This window comes from Alligator mississippiensis, chromosome 4 (assembly GCF_030867095.1).
Source record: "Alligator mississippiensis isolate rAllMis1 chromosome 4, rAllMis1, whole genome shotgun sequence".
NCBI classification, from domain to species: Eukaryota; Metazoa; Chordata; order Crocodylia; family Alligatoridae; genus Alligator; species Alligator mississippiensis.
Window position 1 is genome coordinate 43,907,687 of NC_081827.1, and position 17,887 is coordinate 43,925,573.

The 17,887-nt window shown below is 43.6% G+C and overlaps 1 protein-coding gene across 2 annotated transcripts; it reads left to right on the forward strand.

The window, feature by feature from the left end:
* The first annotated feature begins 1,908 nt into the window (after window positions 1–1,908).
* NDUFA5 (NADH:ubiquinone oxidoreductase subunit A5) lies at window positions 1,909–17,526 on the forward strand. Of its 2 annotated transcripts, XM_019491904.2 has the most exons (6): window positions 1,909–2,026; window positions 2,277–2,321; window positions 2,796–2,828; window positions 13,201–13,317; window positions 14,103–14,168; window positions 17,309–17,526. In XM_019491904.2, exons 1-6 carry the CDS (start codon window positions 2,006–2,008, stop codon window positions 17,408–17,410), a joined length of 384 nt encoding a protein of 127 aa, XP_019347449.1. In that variant the 5' UTR covers window positions 1,909–2,005; the 3' UTR covers window positions 17,411–17,526. The 2 variants fall into 2 exon arrangements, with proteins under 2 accessions (XP_019347449.1, XP_006268709.1); XM_006268647.4 differs by lacking the exon at window positions 2,796–2,828 and having other exon boundaries at window positions 1,916–2,026.
* Window positions 17,527–17,887: the final 361 nt, after the last annotated feature.

The window sequence follows — 17,887 nt, forward strand, 5'->3', positions numbered from 1 at the left end:
GAACTTAGCTTACCTAGTACTACTTGTAATCACTTATAAGGGATAGAGCGGGCAGAGAGAAAGTCAGAAATGGTTGGGGAAGGGGAAGGAATGCATTTAAAAAAAAAAAAAAAGGAAGAAAAACTGAGGGTTTTGCTACACTACCATGACTCAAGCCCTGGCCCCAGCCTGCTTGGCTCCCTCTGCCTCCAACAGCTCCTCCTCCTCCTGCCCCTACTGCGCCATTCCAGGCTCAGTCCCATGCAGAGTGTTGTGGGGGCTGGATATAATCAAGTGGCAGGCCAGATTCAGCCCGCAGGCCATATTTTGCTCACCCTTGTGTTAGAGGATTCTGACTAACCCCTTTCTTCCTTCCCCCTCCCCTCACCCAAAACCATGCAACAGTGTTGAGGAAATTGGTTGATAATTATTAATTTTTTATATAAATGTAAAAAGTGATATACACATATAAAAATACATTTATGATTGCTGTCAATATAAAGTTCTGAGTCATTGTCCTAAAAGCCTCTGTAAAGTGCGTGTGTTTTGTGTTTCAAGTACATGTCCTTAGAAAGGTAAACTTAAAACCAGAATACCCACAGGGCTGGAGCTCTGCAAAAGGGAGGGCTTAAGTTATTTGGGTGGCCCACTTATCCCAGAGATGTAGTTAGTGGTCCATGGAGGCTGCACTTTTGCAAAGAGCAGCTTTCAAGGAGTGTGCCCAGGAAGTCTGCCTGAGAGGCCAAGGAAAGAGGTAACACTGAACAGCCTAACCAGATGAAGAAAAACTGAAAGGAACAAGGGTACTTGTACATGTGACACTATTCACATGTACGTGATGAAAATGTCACGTGTGGCTTAATGGTGTCACAAAGCACACATGCAAGACTTTGTGGGGGGGGGGAGACTTTTAAATGGCTTGGCGTTGTTGCAAACTAAACAGAAGCAGTGAGGGTCCCAATCCTTTTTTGGGGGGAGGGGGGGGGAGCCTGCCCACTTCTCCTGCAGCTGGGGGAAGTTAAACTGCTGACAGGCCAAGTGGCCCCTGAGCTGCTGGGGGCCCTGGTCCTCCACTCTGTAGTGGTGGCACCCCCTGAGCAGGCTGCTAGTGGCTCGAGTGCTGCCCTGGCTCGGGGAACAGTGGGATCTGCCAGGTGCTGCCCCCCAGCTGGGGCAGCACCTGGCCCACTAGCAGCTTCCTGGGCAGCCCCAGGGATGCCACTGCCACAGAGGGAAGGACCAGGCAGAGCCCTAAAATGACCCCCTCCACAGCTCAGGGGCCACTTGGCCTGCCAGCAGCTGGCCCCCAAACCATAGGTAGGCTCCAGGTCCGACCAAAAAAAAAAAACCAAAAACCGAAGAAAAGGATCTGACCCCCTGCCATAAAATTGTTGGGAAAATTGAAAACGGCGGGTTTCAATTAAAAATACACCACTTCAATTTTCAGGTGGCATCGAAAAAACCTTGGGGATTAAACCCCCGTCACAAGCGCCCCGAGAGTCTGGATGGCTGAGATCAAACCCACCGGTGTAGGCAGGATCTAGAAGAAAAGGCTGGAGCAGCTAACGGGGAACTGGTTAAACTGCACAGAGAGAAAAAGATAGATGAATACGTAACCTTCAGTGGAGGGAAAATCTGTTTGACTTGTTGGTGATTTGGTGACAAACCTAAAGATGTGAACCCGGTCTGACTCCAGGGCGAGCCCGAGGCCCAGCTGTAGCAGAACACATCAGAACCAGCCACACACGACCAAAGCCCACCGCTTCTGACAGCTACTCAGTTGCGCATGCGCTTCTCCCAGCTCTACGGCGCATGCGCCCCGCCAAGGCCCTACGCCTGCGCATAGGGACAGCGACCGCCTTCCGGCCTAGTTCTAGGCCGAAGGCACCGCGTGCGCAGGCGCACTCGGGCGTCCTCTGCGATGCCCTCGTCAAAGCTTATCCGACAGGCGCGACGCATGCGCGTTGTGTCTCCTCCCGCACGGTAGGAGCCATTGCCGTTGCCCAGGGAGCAGCGCGGCGCTGCCATGGCCGGGCTGCTGAAGAAGGTGAGAGCCCAGGGCGCACCCCACTCCCGTCTCGCGGGGAGCCTGACGTCACCCTTCCCGGCCCGGCCCTCGCGCGTCCTATGTGCTCCGCGCCCCTCCCCCCGCCCCGGCGCCGCCTCCGGCCTCACCCCCGGCTCCGGGCGCCGCTGAACCCCGGGCCCCAGCCCTGCGGAGCGCCCAGGTGAGTAGCGGGGCCGGACCGGGCCGGGGTGAGTGGTGGAGCATGACCGTCTTTCTCTGCTCCCTGCAGTCCACCGGGCTCGTCGGACTCGCCGTGGACAGCAACCCGCACGAGGTAGGGGCAGGCGGGCGGGCGGGGGCGGTCTGCGCGCGAATGAGTGGGGGTCGGGGAGGGAGTCATGGCGCAGCCCCTCCGCCTCCTGGGGCCGCCGGGCTTCAGTTTAAAAAAAGAGAACACCTGAGGGGGGAAGAGGGTACATGATTGAGGGGGAAGCAATGACATACCTTGTCCCTGCTCTTCACTCCCGACCTACAGTACGGCCCCCCCTTCCCAGCCATGCTGGTGCCCCTCACTCCCAGCATGTAGTCCCCGACCCTTGATACTCCTCACCCCTCTGCCCCCCCCCCCAGTCCTGCCACAGCAGACTTACCAGCTGTAGGCAGCTGTGTCCAGTGTCGTAAAGTCGAAACCCTGTCAGAACCTTGAAACACAGTTGTAATCTACAAAGTTCATAAGTGAAGTTTGTCATGACTGAAACAGTCCTAAGTCGAGGACTGCTGGTGGCGGTAAGATTTTTCTTTCCTGCAGAGCCCTAAAATGAGTGAAAGAATGGAACGTAAGGTAATTATTTGGCTTTGGTCTCTTGTTACACTTATTCTCCCAGCGCTCATAATTTTTAAACTCAAACAATAAATGTAGTGGCATTTTAATACTAGTAAAGCTCTAATATTTGACTTATGACAGTGAGACTTCACATTCTCATTAATAAATTATGGAAATACAGTCTAGATCAGAGCTGTCAAAGATGGGCCTGTGGGCTAGGACCAAGCCCATGTGTCACATGCATCGTGTGGTGGCCATGGCCTCGCAGACTACATGTGACATGCAGAGCTGGTCTGGCATGTACTGCATGCAGGCAGGCACGAGGAAGGATGGGAGGACAGGGGTAAGTGGTGTGGGGGAGAGGCAGTAGGGGGCAGGCATTAGAATAGGGGCAAGCAGTGGCTGGGTGATGGCTGGGGGGGCAGGTCTCTTACCTGCTCTGCTGCTTTTTTCCCTGGTACAGAAGTGAAGTGGGATGAATTTAAATCTAATTATCAGGAGTTTGTCTTACATTGAAGTAATCTTGGATTTGGGAAAATGTAGTATTTATTGGTTGGGAAGAGTTCTGGTCATTATAAACTTAATTTGGTTATAGATTAAAGGCTGTAGTCTACAGGGCTGTCACAATACCTGTAAGTTTTCAACAGTTTGAGGCTCTGCCATAAACTAATTAGCACCACAGCTAAGTGCTTGGCCATACCCCATCTGGATGCCATTGCTGCTGTTGCTCCATCCTTCATTTTCTCTGACTGCATTATTTTACTTCTATCTCTGGTTGTTCTCTTCAGTTGCCCACTCAAGATTTCCACTTAAAAATAGCTGTTTTCTTCCACTACTCAATTTAAACTTGACTTGTTTCTGTAAATTTTCCTTAAACCTAATTTTTAAAAAGTCAACAATAAAGGTATTAGTCAAAATCTACAACCTTTTAAGTTAGTGAATTTCAATGTAGTTATGCTGTCTCTAGTAATGAGAATCTCTTCTAATGAGGAGAGCAGAACTACAGCCAGACATTTGGTTCCTTGACTTTTTAAGTTTGTGCCAGTTAGTCTCTGAGGATACATTTACATTTTTATATGTGAGAAAAGTAATTAAGAATATGAGCAAGAGATTTGCCAAGAGAGTGCGTGGATCTCTTGATGCTTTCAAAACAAGACTGGATATCTTTCTATGAAACTTTTAGCCAAATAAAACAAGTTAGTGGACTTAACACAGAGACAAGTGGGTGAAATCTTACTCCTCTGATATATAGGAGGTTAAATTAGAAGATCTAATGGTCCCATCCACCCTTAAAGAACACATGACAGTCTGTTCCTGATATTGAATACCAGATACCATTAAGTAGTCATTGAATTATAGAAAAGTGGGGCTGGAAAAGGGAAGTAAGGAGGTCATTTAGTCCAGCCCACTGCTCAAGGCAGGATCATCGCTATCTAAACCAGGGGTCAGCAACGTTTTTGGCTGGAGTGCCAAAAACACCCCAACCTCAGCCCATACCTTTACTTGGCATGCTGGGGCAGGGAGGGGGAGAAGCTGTGAGGGGTCTGATCCTTGCTGCTGGTGGCAGGTGAATGGACACTTCCAGGCAGATGGTGGGTAGGGGCTAGGGTTGCGCTGCCCAGGACCTTTCCCCGCCACGTGTCCCAAGGTGCATGTGCAGCTGCCGCTGGTCATGGAGCTCAGGCTTGCAGGAGGCAGCAGACGGACTGCAAACAGTTGCACCAGGGTCCAGAGCCCTGGTCCCATTCCATGGCTGGCAGCAGCTGCATACGTGCCTCTGTGTGCACAGCTGGGAAGGGGCAGGGGCAGTGCAAACCCTGCCCTTCCCCTGCTAGCAGTGAGCCAGGCAGGGGTTCTGCAGACCTCAGTGCAGTGGCTTGCTGCCTCCCAGCTGCCTGCCACAGCTGGTCTGGGTTCTGGGCAGGCCCCTGTTGCTCTCCACGGAACCTGGGCTGCTTGCAGCAGGTGGCAGGGAGGCTGTAAACAGCTGTACCAAGGTCGGCTGAGCCCTGGCCCAACTCGTTGCTGGTGGCAACTGCACGTGCGTCTCCTAGTGGACTGCAGAGGAAGGGCCAAGTTTGCACTGGTCCGGCCTCTTCCTTGCCATGTGCCCTTAGGCATGTGTGAAACTACTACTGGTGCTGGGGCTACAGACCCCATTGCAGCTGTTTGCAAGCTCTCGGCTACCTGCCAGATTCACCCAGAGCTCTGGGCAGTTTGTGCTTGCCACAGAGCCCAGGCTGCTTGCACCTTCCTGCCACCTGCTGCGAGTGGCCTGGGCCCTGTGGCCAGCAGCACCTGCCCAGACCCTGGATTGTCTGTGGCATACTAAGCATAGAGATGTAAAATTTCCAGAAATTTTGAAGCCATGGGGGAAAAAAGACGTTTTTTTTTTTTTCTGGGGGGGTTCCAGAAAAAAACAAATTTTGGGAAAAATTGAAATATATGCAATACTTATTTTCTTATCACCCTTTACAGATCTGAATTCACTTTGCTACTTAAAGAACATAAAATGTATTATGTATAACTTAGTTTGCTCATAAAATTATCATGTTTGGTATATTTATTAAATTTAAAAGGATAGTTTATTCAGACAGTACTTACAAATTTACTAATTGAATTTACTTTAAAGTGTTTTTAATTTTTGTTACAAATGGAGCTCTACAAGTTGCTGAGCTCTAAGGAACCTAGCATCTCTTAGTTTTTGCCAGTTTATGAGAAGTTGAAAATAGAAAAAACTATCAATATTATAGTAAAAGAAAGTTATTATGTATTCTGGACTTAGTCTCTTCTATAGTGTCAAGCAGATACAGAAAGCATTCATTTTTAGAAAAAGAGCTGAGAAAAAAAGGGGGGGAAAAAGACTAATTGAATACACATTTTGCTGTGTAAAACTTTGTCTAATCAGTCTTACTTCCTGAGCTATCACTATTAGCAGTTTCTGCTTCTGCTGATCCTTCATTTTTTATCATCTTCATGGACTTCTGAATGTTTGTCTGGATTGAGACAAAGTTTCTCTACTCTTTCACATGTTAGTTTATTTCTTGATTTGGTGTGAGTATTTCCAAACATAGACCAGTTTCTTTCACATGCTGCAGAAGATGGAGGAATCTGAAGCAGGCAAAAAGCAAGAGGAGCTAGAGGCTGTGTCATGCAAAGGCCTTGCCAGGAGGGATACGCTTGGCAGAGTCCCTTACTGCATTCCTGGACCAAATACCTGAAGACGTTCTGTATTCTGGAACATTTGAAAGTACCTTTCCAACATCGAGTCCTAAGTGTGTTGCTTGTTTTGTAATCCAGTCAAATGCAGTAGCAATGCTATCATCAGTAACATTTTTGCCTTTGAATCTTGGTTCCAAGAGATTTGCAGTGGCATGAATTGATTGGTAACAAAATTCTTCCCATCTGTTAATAGTCTTTCACTTTTCTTTCTTCTGTACTTGTAAGCAGAGATACGCTTAGATTCTCAAAAACAGTTGATTTTATCTAGGTCATTTGGTAAGGAATGTCTGACAAAAGCACTTGATTCAGATGTGGTGATTGCTGAAGAAATTGGCTTTAGAATCTTCAGGGAGTTCTGCAGCTGAACCCAGAAGACATCCTCACTGAGTACAGTGTTCCTTACACTTCTGGGTACCTTAAGATCCTCAGTTATTACTGTTTCTTGAAGAGCTTCTTTGGTTTTTAGTAAACTTTCAAATGAGATCACCACTCCACGCCATTCAGTTTTACTACAGAGTTTGAATGTCACTATTTGATTCTTTGCATTCTTTTCTTCCTGCTTCTTCTTAAAGACTGCAGCTACAATATGAGTAGCTGTTACATGTTTTATAACTTCTTTTGCTCTTCTATAGAGCTTTTGCAGCGTCCAACTTCATGATGTCATTAAGAAGCAAGTTTAGCCCATGGGATGTATATCCTATTCAGTAATATGTGGCTATTTATCCATGATGATTTCCCATTCTGTTTTCATGTTACTTGCATTGTCAGTCAGCAAAGCAAATAGGACATCACATATTTTACTACTGATATACTCTGCCATATGCCTGTTCTCTACTTTTCCAATGCTTCTGTAAAAAACTAGGTGAGGTGTTGTTATTACAAAGTTTATGATTCCTTCTCCCTGCACATCTGTTCATCCATCTATAAGTACTGCAAGGCACAGTGCTTTGTTGATTTTTTCCTTGTACAGATTACATTACACATTCAAATTCTGATTCTAAAAGAGGCTTGCTCAAAGAATGTCTGCTGGGCAAGCGGTATGATGGTCTTAGTATTTTAAAAGCTTTCTGCCAGTGTGCATTTTCAGTTATTGACAATGGCATTTCAGAAAAAAATATATTGCTCTTGCAAAAGCTTGGTCAATTTTTCCTGATCTTCAGGTGTCATCTTGTCTACAGATGAAGCTATTGAGAGTCTTTTGTATATAGTGGGTTGCAATATTTGGTTACTTGAGGATGTTGATTGGGCAGCCCTTTGTGTTGCTGATGTTATAGAAGAAGATTCATAGATTGTCAGGCCAGAAGGGACCTCGGAAGATCATCAGTTCCAGTCCCCTGCACCAAGTAGAAAAGATAACTGGGGGTCAGGTTACCCCAGCAAGGTGACTCTGTAGTCTCCTCTTGAAGATTTCCAGGGTAGGTGACTGCACCTCATTATGGCGGTCTGTGACCAGTGGCATCCCCCAAGGCTCTGGTCTTGGACTGGCTCTCTTAAACATCTTTATCAATGATGTGGACATTGGTGTCAGAAGCACATTGGCTAAGTTCGCCGATGACACTAAACTTTGGGGCATAGTGTCCACAGCTGAGGACAGACTAGTGATCCAGGTTGGCTTGGATAAGCTTAGTAAGTGGGCGGCAGAAACCTGATGACATTCAATACTGATAAATGCAAGGTACTCCACCTCAGGGTGGGGGAAACCCGCAGCATGCTTATAGGCTCGGCAGTGCTACGCTTGCTAGCACCACTGCTGAAAGAGACTTGGGGGTTGTGATTGACCACAAGATGAACATGAGCCACCAATGCGATGTTGCAGCTGGTAAAGCAACCACAACTCTGGCTTGCATCTATAAATGCTTCTCAAGTAAATCTCAGGATGTCATCCTCCCGCTGTACTCAGCCTTGGTGAGGCCGCAGCTGGAGTACTGCATCCAATTCTGATTTCCACAATTCAAGAAGGATGTTGAGACACTTGAGAGAGTCCAGAGGAGAGCCATGCGCATGATCAGAGGGCAAGAAAATAGGCCCTGTGAAGAGAGTCTGAGAGCCATGGGACTGTTCAGCCTGGAAAAGCACAGGCTCAGGGGTCACCTGGTGGCTGCTTATAAGTACATAAGGGGCGTGCATCAGAATCTGGGAGAAAATCTGTTCACCAGAGTGCCCCAAGGAAAAACAAGTACCAACGGTCATAAACTCCTCCAAGACCATTTTAGGCTGGACATAAGAAAATTTTCTTTACTGTCCGAGCCCCCAAGACCTGGAATAGACTCCCTCCAGAAATGGTGTAGGCAACTACTCTGGACTCATTCAAGAAATGCTTGGATGCTTATCTTGCTGGGATCCTTTGACCCTAGCTGACTTCCTGCCCCTGGGGCAGGGGGCCGGACTTGATGATCTTTGAGGTCCCTTCCAGCCCTAACATTTATGAAATCTGTTTAAGTCAGTTACCAGGTCATCTCCTTTGGCCAGGACCAAGTCTAGCAGAGCATCGCCTCTGGTTGGCCCATGCACCTCCTGAGTCAGGAAGAGCTCCTCAAGATGGGTCAGGAAGGATTGTGACTGATCCAACTTGGCTGAGTGTTCCTCCCAGGAGATGTCTGGATAATTAAAATAGCCCACAATGACCATTTCACATGCATGTGTGGCCTTAGTTAATTCTCAGGTGAACACCAGATTGAGTTCCACCCTCTGGTTTGATGGTCTGTAGTATACACCTACAGTTAGGACTCACTTGCCATGTGTCGTCCCCCCGTGCATCTTGATCCCAGATGGTTTCAAACTGTCCATTTTTGGAGCTGATGTCAGCCTCCAAGGATGTATACTGCTCTTTCACATAGAGAGCAACACCTCCACTTTTCTTCCCCACCTGGTCCCTTCTATGCAGGATGTAGTAGCCCTCTGTAGCTACACTCCAGTCATGTGAGGAGTCCCACCAAGTCTCCATTATCTCTGCTAGATCATAATGCTCACTGGAGAGTAGGAGGGCTAGCTCCTCCTGCTTGTTCCCCCGTGCTCCTGGTGTTAGCATATAGGCACCTGAGTCCTCCTTCTGAGGCCTTCATCTTCCTGTCCTGATGATGGAGAACTATTCCCTCAGCTCCCGTAAAAGTGGCTCTCCCACTGTCCCTATCTATAGGGCTTACTTGTATATTTGTCTATGGACATGTTTGAATTTGTGTATTCCCGTTCCCCAGCAATCTTAGTTTAAAGCTCTGTCCAGAAGATCGGCCATCCTGGCCATAAACAGGGACTTGCCTTTCTTTGTGAGGTGGATACCGTCTCTTTTCTGGAATCCTTTCTCACTGAAGTGCTTCCTGTGGTCAAGGAATCCAAAGCCTTCTCGGTGGCACCAGCGTCGGAGTTGCCGGTTCACTTCCTCCATGCATCCTTCCCTTCTGGGACTGTGGCCTGAAACAGGGAGCACAGAAGAAAAGACTACCAAGGCCCCCAACCCCTTGAGCCCAGACCCCTGTAGTCTGTCGTGAACTGCTCATGAGAAGCAGCAGCAGTAGGAGGACTTCTGGATTGAGCATGTTGGAAAGAACTACTTGCACTTTCATCATCATAATATACCTCCTCCTTACTTGCATCTATGAAGAATTTTTTTATGTCTGCAGGACACTTCTTAAATACACAAATGTGTTTGGTCATTCTAGTAGCATTTGGAAATGCATATTTAATTTGATAGTATTTGCATATCACATCCTTGTATTTAAGAAGTGTCCTGCAGACTGTAAAAAATCCTTCATAGATGTAAGTAGCTCTTTCTTGCTTCTCCTTGAGGTGCGTGCCATGGTCAAGGAATGCTTCCATATGCTAGAAGTTGGCTGAACCATTTTGCTGAGGGAGAAAAAAGAAAAATGTAATTTAGTGGCTAGCTTGCATATATAAACACTAAGCTACAGCATAGACAAATTTTTAGTACTGGATGGAGCAGAGACCTCCTTAGAGTTAACTGTGAAAAACTTCCCTCACTTCTAAGGGTGGGTGATTTGTCACAAAATATCAGGTTAATAGGAATTCAAGTATGAATGACATAGGTTATGAAAATATATGAACACAGCTAAAATATAGTTGAATGTATTGAATTGAATTTAAACTCTTACCTTTCAATAAAGAAGTATACTTACTTTCAGCTCCTTTGTGCTGCTTCTGTACTTCTGTGGATCTCAAGGTCACAGGGCCAGGAGGAAGCAGGTTCCTTCCAACTCCAAAACCTTTAGACTTGCTCTGTCTCCTCTCCTGAGGCTTTTCGGCAAGCAGAGCAATAAGCTCCTTGTTTCTAATTTATAGGAATGAATGGATGCTGCTGCCAGTATCTACTCCCAGTCCTTTGAGGCCTAGTCAGGAGGACAGGAGCAGATCTACCAACCTCTAGATCAAAAGTCAACATGAGAGGAAGTCCACAAGCAAAGAAGGCACTGAATCCTCCTTTCTTCTCTTGTGAAAGTGGCAGTGCCCCCTGGGGACAGAAATGCATCCTGCTCTTGCATTTGAGTTGTACTGTACTGCTTATCCTCACTGTACAGGAATTGTAATGATCTGATACTGTAGATAGTCTTACGTAAGTCTTCCATTTACGTAGGTATTAGAAAACATTTTGGGGGGGGTAAAGGATACCAATGTATGAACACCTTGTCTTAAACATTTTATCATTCTAAAAGAATTTCATGAGAGGTTTTTTTTAATTTTTCCAAAAATTTTAATTTTTTTTCCCCTTTTTTGAGGAAAAAACCCCAAAAAGTCTGGGGGGAAGAGGGGAGCAGGGGGGGAAAAAAACGGGTTTTTTCTTGAATTTTTTTTCTGTTTTTTTCCAGACCTTCACATCTCTAGCCGAACAAAATGGTTTTGCGTGCCAATGTCTGGCACGTGTGCTAGCGGTTGCCAATCCCCGATTTAAGCCATCCTAAACAAGTACTGAGCTAACTTGGTCTTAAAATTTCGGAATATTTTTAACACGCAACTGCCAGGCATAATGTCCAAAACATCAAGGGTACCCTTTAATCTGCCAAAGATAAAGCAGGACATTGTCAGTGTCCTGCCGCTTCAATAACTTACTATTTATAGTGTTATTTGACAGATTATCCCACATTATGGTTCTTCAAACGTTTCCATTTTTTTAAAAGCAAATCGTAGATGGACTGAGGCTCAGAGCATTTACTTACACTATTGGTGTAGGCACTATAAATTTCAATTAGGAACTTTAATGCTGCATATTTTACTTTGGACTAATAGACTAAGATTTTGTAAACGCTGTATGTGTTCAAATATAAGACCAGGGATTTTTTCCCTCAATCAGCCTGGGGGAAAAGGCTCCTCATGCATTCACACACAAGGAAACCTCATTAAATACATTGTCTATAATTAATTTGCTGCCAAAAACAGCACGTACTTAATAATGGAAACCAACTGGGAAGTTAATTTAAATGCAGCTAACATTTATTGTGACTATAAAACAGATGGGCCATATTGGACAAGCTTTTTTTTTAAATGTATTTTGTGATCCAGGTCAAATCAGCCCAAATCAGTTTGAATCATATTGATTGAGCAGAACTCAGTTGTTCCAAAAACCATATCAACTGAGCAGGCAGACCTCAGTCATTCTAAACACATGTCTGGTGCTACAACTAGCAAGCATCCTCCATCCCAGGCTCTCACCCTGGGACTTCAGATACTCCCAAATGCATTGACAGGCATCCTTTGTGCAGGCCCAAGCCTGGAGGTCTTGGGATTCAGATGCTCCCACTTGATCTTAGCCCATAAGAAGCCAAGGCACATGATCTGAGCCAAAGCAAACTTTTTTTCTGGATGGGGTGTGTGTGTGTACAGGAAAATCTCTACTATCCAGCATTTAAATAACTGGAATGCTTTACTAACCAGAATTTTCAGCTGACCATGGTAAGGGGCAAGGGATAGCTCACACCACCAAGCAGGGCCCCAAACAATTCACCTAGAATCCCTCTGTCAGCCCCTTTCTCAGCCTTTACACATGGTTAGTGTTGCCCTGCCCTCCATAAGGTAGAGCCAGACCATGTTGCCCTGTGTTTCATCTGCATTTACATTTTTGGAGGATCCCAGAAGTTGTGACAGGAACACCTGGTTCCAGTCATGTGTATGGGGCTAATTAGCACATGGCTCCTTTTTGGTGGGGGGAGTGGCAGGGTGCATCTAAAGTGCGCACACATGCTAAGTCAGGGTTTGTCAACCAGGGGTATGTGTACCCCTAGGAGCACTTGAGAAGGCTCTAGGGGGTATGTGCAGGTGGCTAGGGACGGAGTGCCACTATGCACCGTCCTGTGTTGCTGCGCAGGTGCTGCCATGCAGGCGCTGGCTGCCTGGCCAGATGCGGGAAACAGGGGAAGCTTGCATGTGGTGGCTGTTGCCACTTCGTGTTCATCCCCCTTCTCTTCTCCCCCACCCCCTCCTGGGTACACTGATCCAAAAAGGTTGAAAACCCCTGTGCTAAACTATAGGGTTATCATGGCTTGAAATGCTGCTGACTCTGCTGGGGTCAGGCCCAGTGTACTATATGATAAATCATGAGACTTTTGGCTTTGGATCTCTATCATGCATAGTTTGTACTATATGTAAGTAGATATAAATATGCTTTTTAACAGAACTTTTGTAGCTTACCTGTGCTAAAACTTACAGCAGTTTCAAAAAAGGTAAAATGTATGAATTCCAGATTATCTAAATCTATGGCTACCCAAGCTAATTTTCCTATATACAGATTACTATAGGCATGTTTATTTCCAAACCAGTGTTTTCAAATTTGCGTCTTCTATGTGATCAAGGAGAGCAGGGACTGACAGTAAGGAAGGAGGGGCTACAGGGAAGGAAAGGGGCCACCTGACTTCCCCAGATTTACTTTCCCTGTTCTAGCAGTAGGAGGGGACAAAATCAAAGAACACCTCCAAAAATTAGATTCTATACCTAAAAAATCATAACAAATGTATACATTTTCCATGTATAGAATCTAATTATTGGGAGTCTTGTTATATTCAGGGTCATCGTATATTCAGGTAAATATGGTAGTATTTCTGTTTTGTTTTTCTGTTCACTTGTTTTATAAGTTATTTTGTTCTCTTCTGTAAGCTGCCCTAAACCTTTGCTGGGAAGGGCAGATTTACTGTGTGTACATTTTAATCATGCCTTGGTATCATTTCAGCATTTGAGGATACTCTATACAAAACTTACTGCTGTTCTGCAGAACATCCCCAAAGATGCAGCATATAGAAAATACACAGAAGCAATGATAAATGAACGACTTAATATGGTAAAAACAGTAAGTACAGAACTGCTCATAACGTTTTTGTAGACAAAAATGTGGCAGTGAAATTGACGATTTAAAAAATCTCAGGTTATCTTCATATAACATACAGTTATATAATGTCTTTTAGATATTTAGATAGAAAATCAGGGTCTCATGTCTTTTTTGATTACGTTATTAACTCTTCATATGTTTTGTGGCATGTTTAAAAGAAAAATTGTCTCTACTTTTAGCAAATCAGTAGTTTTAAAGAAACTTGAAATGTGGGTTTTTTTTCAAGATTTACAGGAAGGCAATAGATTTCCACTATATTTTTACCAAATATGCATATACCCTTACTGTTATTTTCTGCCTTACTATAATGCATCATTTTAGCCTAATTTTGCCATTCAGCAGTTCTTGAAACAATCATTTGTTCTTTTTTCACTGATTTTTGTGTCATTGTACTTCTAAATTACTTTAAAGTCATTGTTGGAAGCATGCTTAATCTTATTTCTGCAGAAAGGTTTGACCGCCTTTGTGTGTGTGATACAGCAGTATGATATTAGCTTTGTCTAGAACAACTTTTGGAGGATAGTAGGGTATTTTTCTTAATATATTAATTGAGGCCATAAGACATTCTTATGAAAGAAAAGAATAGTACAGCAGTTGAGTTGCTATGCAGTGTAGCAAACTTAGTTGTGTGGTTACATTTAGAAAATAATTAGTAGTGTTTGATCTTCTATTTAAAATCCTTTCTTTGAGGTAACATCTATTTTTCATATTTTAAAGTGACACGGGGCATTTATTTAACTTCACAGGAACCTGATGTACAAAAACTGGAAAACAAAATAAACGATGGGCAGATAGAAGAAGTCATTTTGCAGGTAAAATATCACACATTTTAAAGGCAACACTGCAAATTGTATCTTTGCTCTTAACTGAAAGAGTAAATTCTCACAGGCATTAAAGGGCCATAACGTGTAGCAGTAACATGTCGGTGTGGGGGAGGCAGACAAAATACTGATTTAATTATTGGAAAAATGCCATGCATACACAGATATAGAAATAGTTACCTGATTTAAGGTATATGTATAACATGAGTACATATAATTACTGCTTACTGCAAAGGTGGTCTTAAGAAGCTGCTTATGTGTTTTGAACCACTGGAAAAAAATATCAAGAGAAATGGTGGATCTCTTTCAAGAACAAGCAGTAGTTACTATTTGCTGTTTGTACAGAATAAATGAGCTAATTAAAGGAAAAACACAACAAAAAATCCAAGATTGCAACTTGATATATCATCTTAAAAGTTAATTGGCTGTAAGTTTAGCAACAAAATATTACAGAACTCCCTTTTTGTCTTCTGAAGTTGAGGTTAGCCAGTTTGGGCTTAGTGACATTATGGCATGTATTTGGGAAAGTTCAAGTCAAATTAAAATGTGAAGTTCTTTAATAGGGGTGTAGGTTGTAGCCATGTTGGTCTAAGGACATAGGCAGACAAAGTTCTTTGGGTAAATCTGATATCTTTTATTAGACCAACTTAAATAGTTGGAAAACAATTTTTAAGCAAGCTTTCGGGTTCAAAAACCCTTTGTCAGGCTAAGGAAGTTTCAGCAGTTGGTGTGTGCTTTTCCTGGATGGAATGAAAAGTAAAAAAGCCAGAGGCTGGGCTGGTATGCATACAAGACAGGCCATCAGTGAAGTTGTAGATTGAGGAGTCAATGGGTGGGTGGGAGGGGAGAGAAGGGGGATGAATAATAGAGAAGTACTTGAAGTCAGATGTCAGGCAGGTTATAATGTGTCATAAATCAAATGTCTATATTTAGTTTGTGATTTTTAGTATCCAGGAGGTTGATGTAGTGGAGTTCATAGGCTCGTCTCTGGGAAACGTTTTGTAAGTTTCCCTTGAGGATCAGGACAGAGAGATTGGAGAGAGAGTGTTTGTTTGTTTTTTTTAATATTATCGCACACTTCTAAAATTACTTTTTTTTATAGTTATCTACCCAGAAGGAGTGAGAAACTAATTAGGATAGAATGGTACATATATGCTTATCACACAGTATTGTGTTTGTTTTGTATTTTATTTGTTTGTTCTGGTCAGGTTATCCTTTCCTGTTTGTAAGGATTTCTTTCCACCTATATTGTTTCTCTTTGCCGGTTTCTCTACATCCTTTTATTCCTACTTTTCTTATCTCTGTTCCCCTTAATGAGAGAGCTTGCCACCTTCTCCCCTTGTGGTTTTTTTTTATTTTTCCCTTTTGTTTCCTATCCCATATGTAATCATCATGGATCTCATTTAGGGTTAGAAGAAGGATGTTGTTGCTTACGCACTATTGGGGCTGAGACGAGGCACTTCAGTAGGGTTCAGATTTCCTGCTTGTGGTGTTTTCAGTCAGCATGTATATTATGAAAAAGGCAGGTGGATGGTTTGAATAGAGATATTAGCCATTCTTTGCTTCCCAGTAAGGACATGCTTCTGTAATGATGTTGGGAGTGGTCAGAAAAAAAAGATCAGAGCAGCTTTTGGAGCTCCAATTCCCTCCTGTCTTGTCTTTTCTCTTCATTCCTAGTGATGTAGACTGGGGGGTCTGCACAGCTGGACCCACAGCTGTTAGAGTGATCATGAACTCCTTAATGAGATCCTGATCCATAGTTTAGAAACAATTATAATTAGGTTTTGATTTGGAGTGAGCATTGACTGATTTGTTTCTTGGCTTTTGGGGTAAAGTGTGTTGGCAATAGGAGATCCAGTTCATGCTGTTTGGCATGTGTACTGTAACTGAAGTGTACCACATTTACTTGCCTATACCACATACACTGTTTCCTGAAAATTGGAATTTAGGTTTTAAATGAGGAAGCTGATTTCCATGTTGGAATAGCTGCTCAGGGCTGGTGTTCTCCCAGCTGCGTGCAGGAGAGGCAGAGTTTACTGCTCAGCCAAAAGCTGGAGGTGTAACTGTCTAGCTTGGGGTGGGCAAAATGCCGTCCACGTGCCAGATGCGACCCGCCAGGCCATTCCATGCGGCCTGCGGGGCCCTTAAAAAAATTTAGAAAATTAATATTTATCTGCCCCTGGCTGCCTGTCATGCATGCGGTCCTTGATGGCTTGCCAAAACTTAGTAAGCAGCCCTCCACCTGAAATAATTGCCCGCCTCTGCTCTAGCTGCTGTTGAATTAGCTGCTCGGCAAAAAGTTGCTGCCAGTTTAGCCTTGTCACTGCCACTGCCAAACCTCTAGTTTTTGGCTGAGCTGGAAAGGGAGGGTAAGTGACAGGGATGTGACAGGTTCCTTTCCTGCACCAGGTGGCCAGAATTCAGCCATGACTAGAACATTTTCTTCATTCTGCCTTCTCGAAACAAGATGCATGTCTTATCTGGGGGGTCGAGAATGCAAGAAAATCTTTTATTTTCTTTTTAGGTTTGTCTTCAATTCTTGGTGACTTCCTTTCTGTAGAACAGAAACAGTCTTTATATGTGTACTCCCGTGTACAGCAAGATCCCTAAGTACTACCTCAGTACAAAGAATGGAATAATGTACTTGTGGTTATCTATCAAGGCAATTCCATGCATGTTGTTTGTTTGTTTGTTTATTTTCTCGCTCATGCTCAGCTTACCAAATTAAGTTTTACTTTTGGAGGACTAATAGTACCCAGTTGTGTTGCCAACAGAGAACTCTTCAAAAAAGATGGGCTGCTTAAAGAATAGCTATGATTTAGAGCTGGTAGATGTGCAGTTTTCTAAAAATGCTTTGTAACTATAGCTAAGTCAAGAACTCTAATTCTCTAAATTTTAGCTCTTCTGGAAACACATGAAGGAGTATTCAGATGTGACAATAGAGCCATTTGTCTTTTGCTTTGTGGCTCTTTGGTCAGTGACTGAACTGCTTGTGAATAAGGGATAGAACTTGGCAGCAAGTGGCCTGTAAATTCATACAGTATTCTTCTGTTACAAGTCAAACATACCTGCATTAATAGCTCAGATGATATTTACAGTTTAAAAGACCTTTTTTATATCTTTATTAACAGGCTGAAAATGAACTTAATCTAGCAAGAAAGATGGCACAGTGGAAACCATGGGAGCCTTTAATTGAAGATCCTCCTTCTGACCAGTGGAAGTGGCCAGTATAAAATTTAGCATTCTCTGTAAATTCTTGAGGATTGAAAAACATTTAATTAAAACATTGGTCTGATATTACTGAAAATTGTTTGTTTGCCTTTAAATTAAAGGAATTACTGTTATATAAGGTTTTGTTTTGCTTCTTTTTAAACTTAGTAGCCCAAAGATATGTTTCAGCTTTGGCAGAGATGTTTCCCCTAAATAATATTTCATTTTTCTAAAATACGATGATTGTGGTGATTAACAAGCCATTTATTTAAAGGAAAAGGTTTCTATTTTTAATTGGCCTTCTCATCTGATTCACATAGTAATTTTCACAAACAACACTTTGACGTCTATTTCTCTCTTTGGAAATAGTTATCAGTTGTGTGCTCTGGATTGTGATATTAAATTGGTAAAGGCAAGAAGAATAAGGCAAAAGCTGCAGCTCACATTAAAATTGTGAGTGGTTTTGGTAGGATAAGAAATAAAGATAAAAGATGGTGAAA

Excerpts from the sequence above, each read along its gene's own strand:
- NDUFA5 (XM_019491904.2), top strand. The coding sequence starts at position 2,006 with ATGGCCGGGCTGCTGAAGAAG. Across the intron at positions 2,322-2,795 it reads TGGACAGCAACCCGCACGAG|AGCCCTAAAATGAGTGAAAG; the intron begins GTAGGGGCAGGC and ends TCTTTCCTGCAG. Across the intron at positions 13,318-14,102 it reads GACTTAATATGGTAAAAACA|GAACCTGATGTACAAAAACT; the intron begins GTAAGTACAGAA and ends TTAACTTCACAG.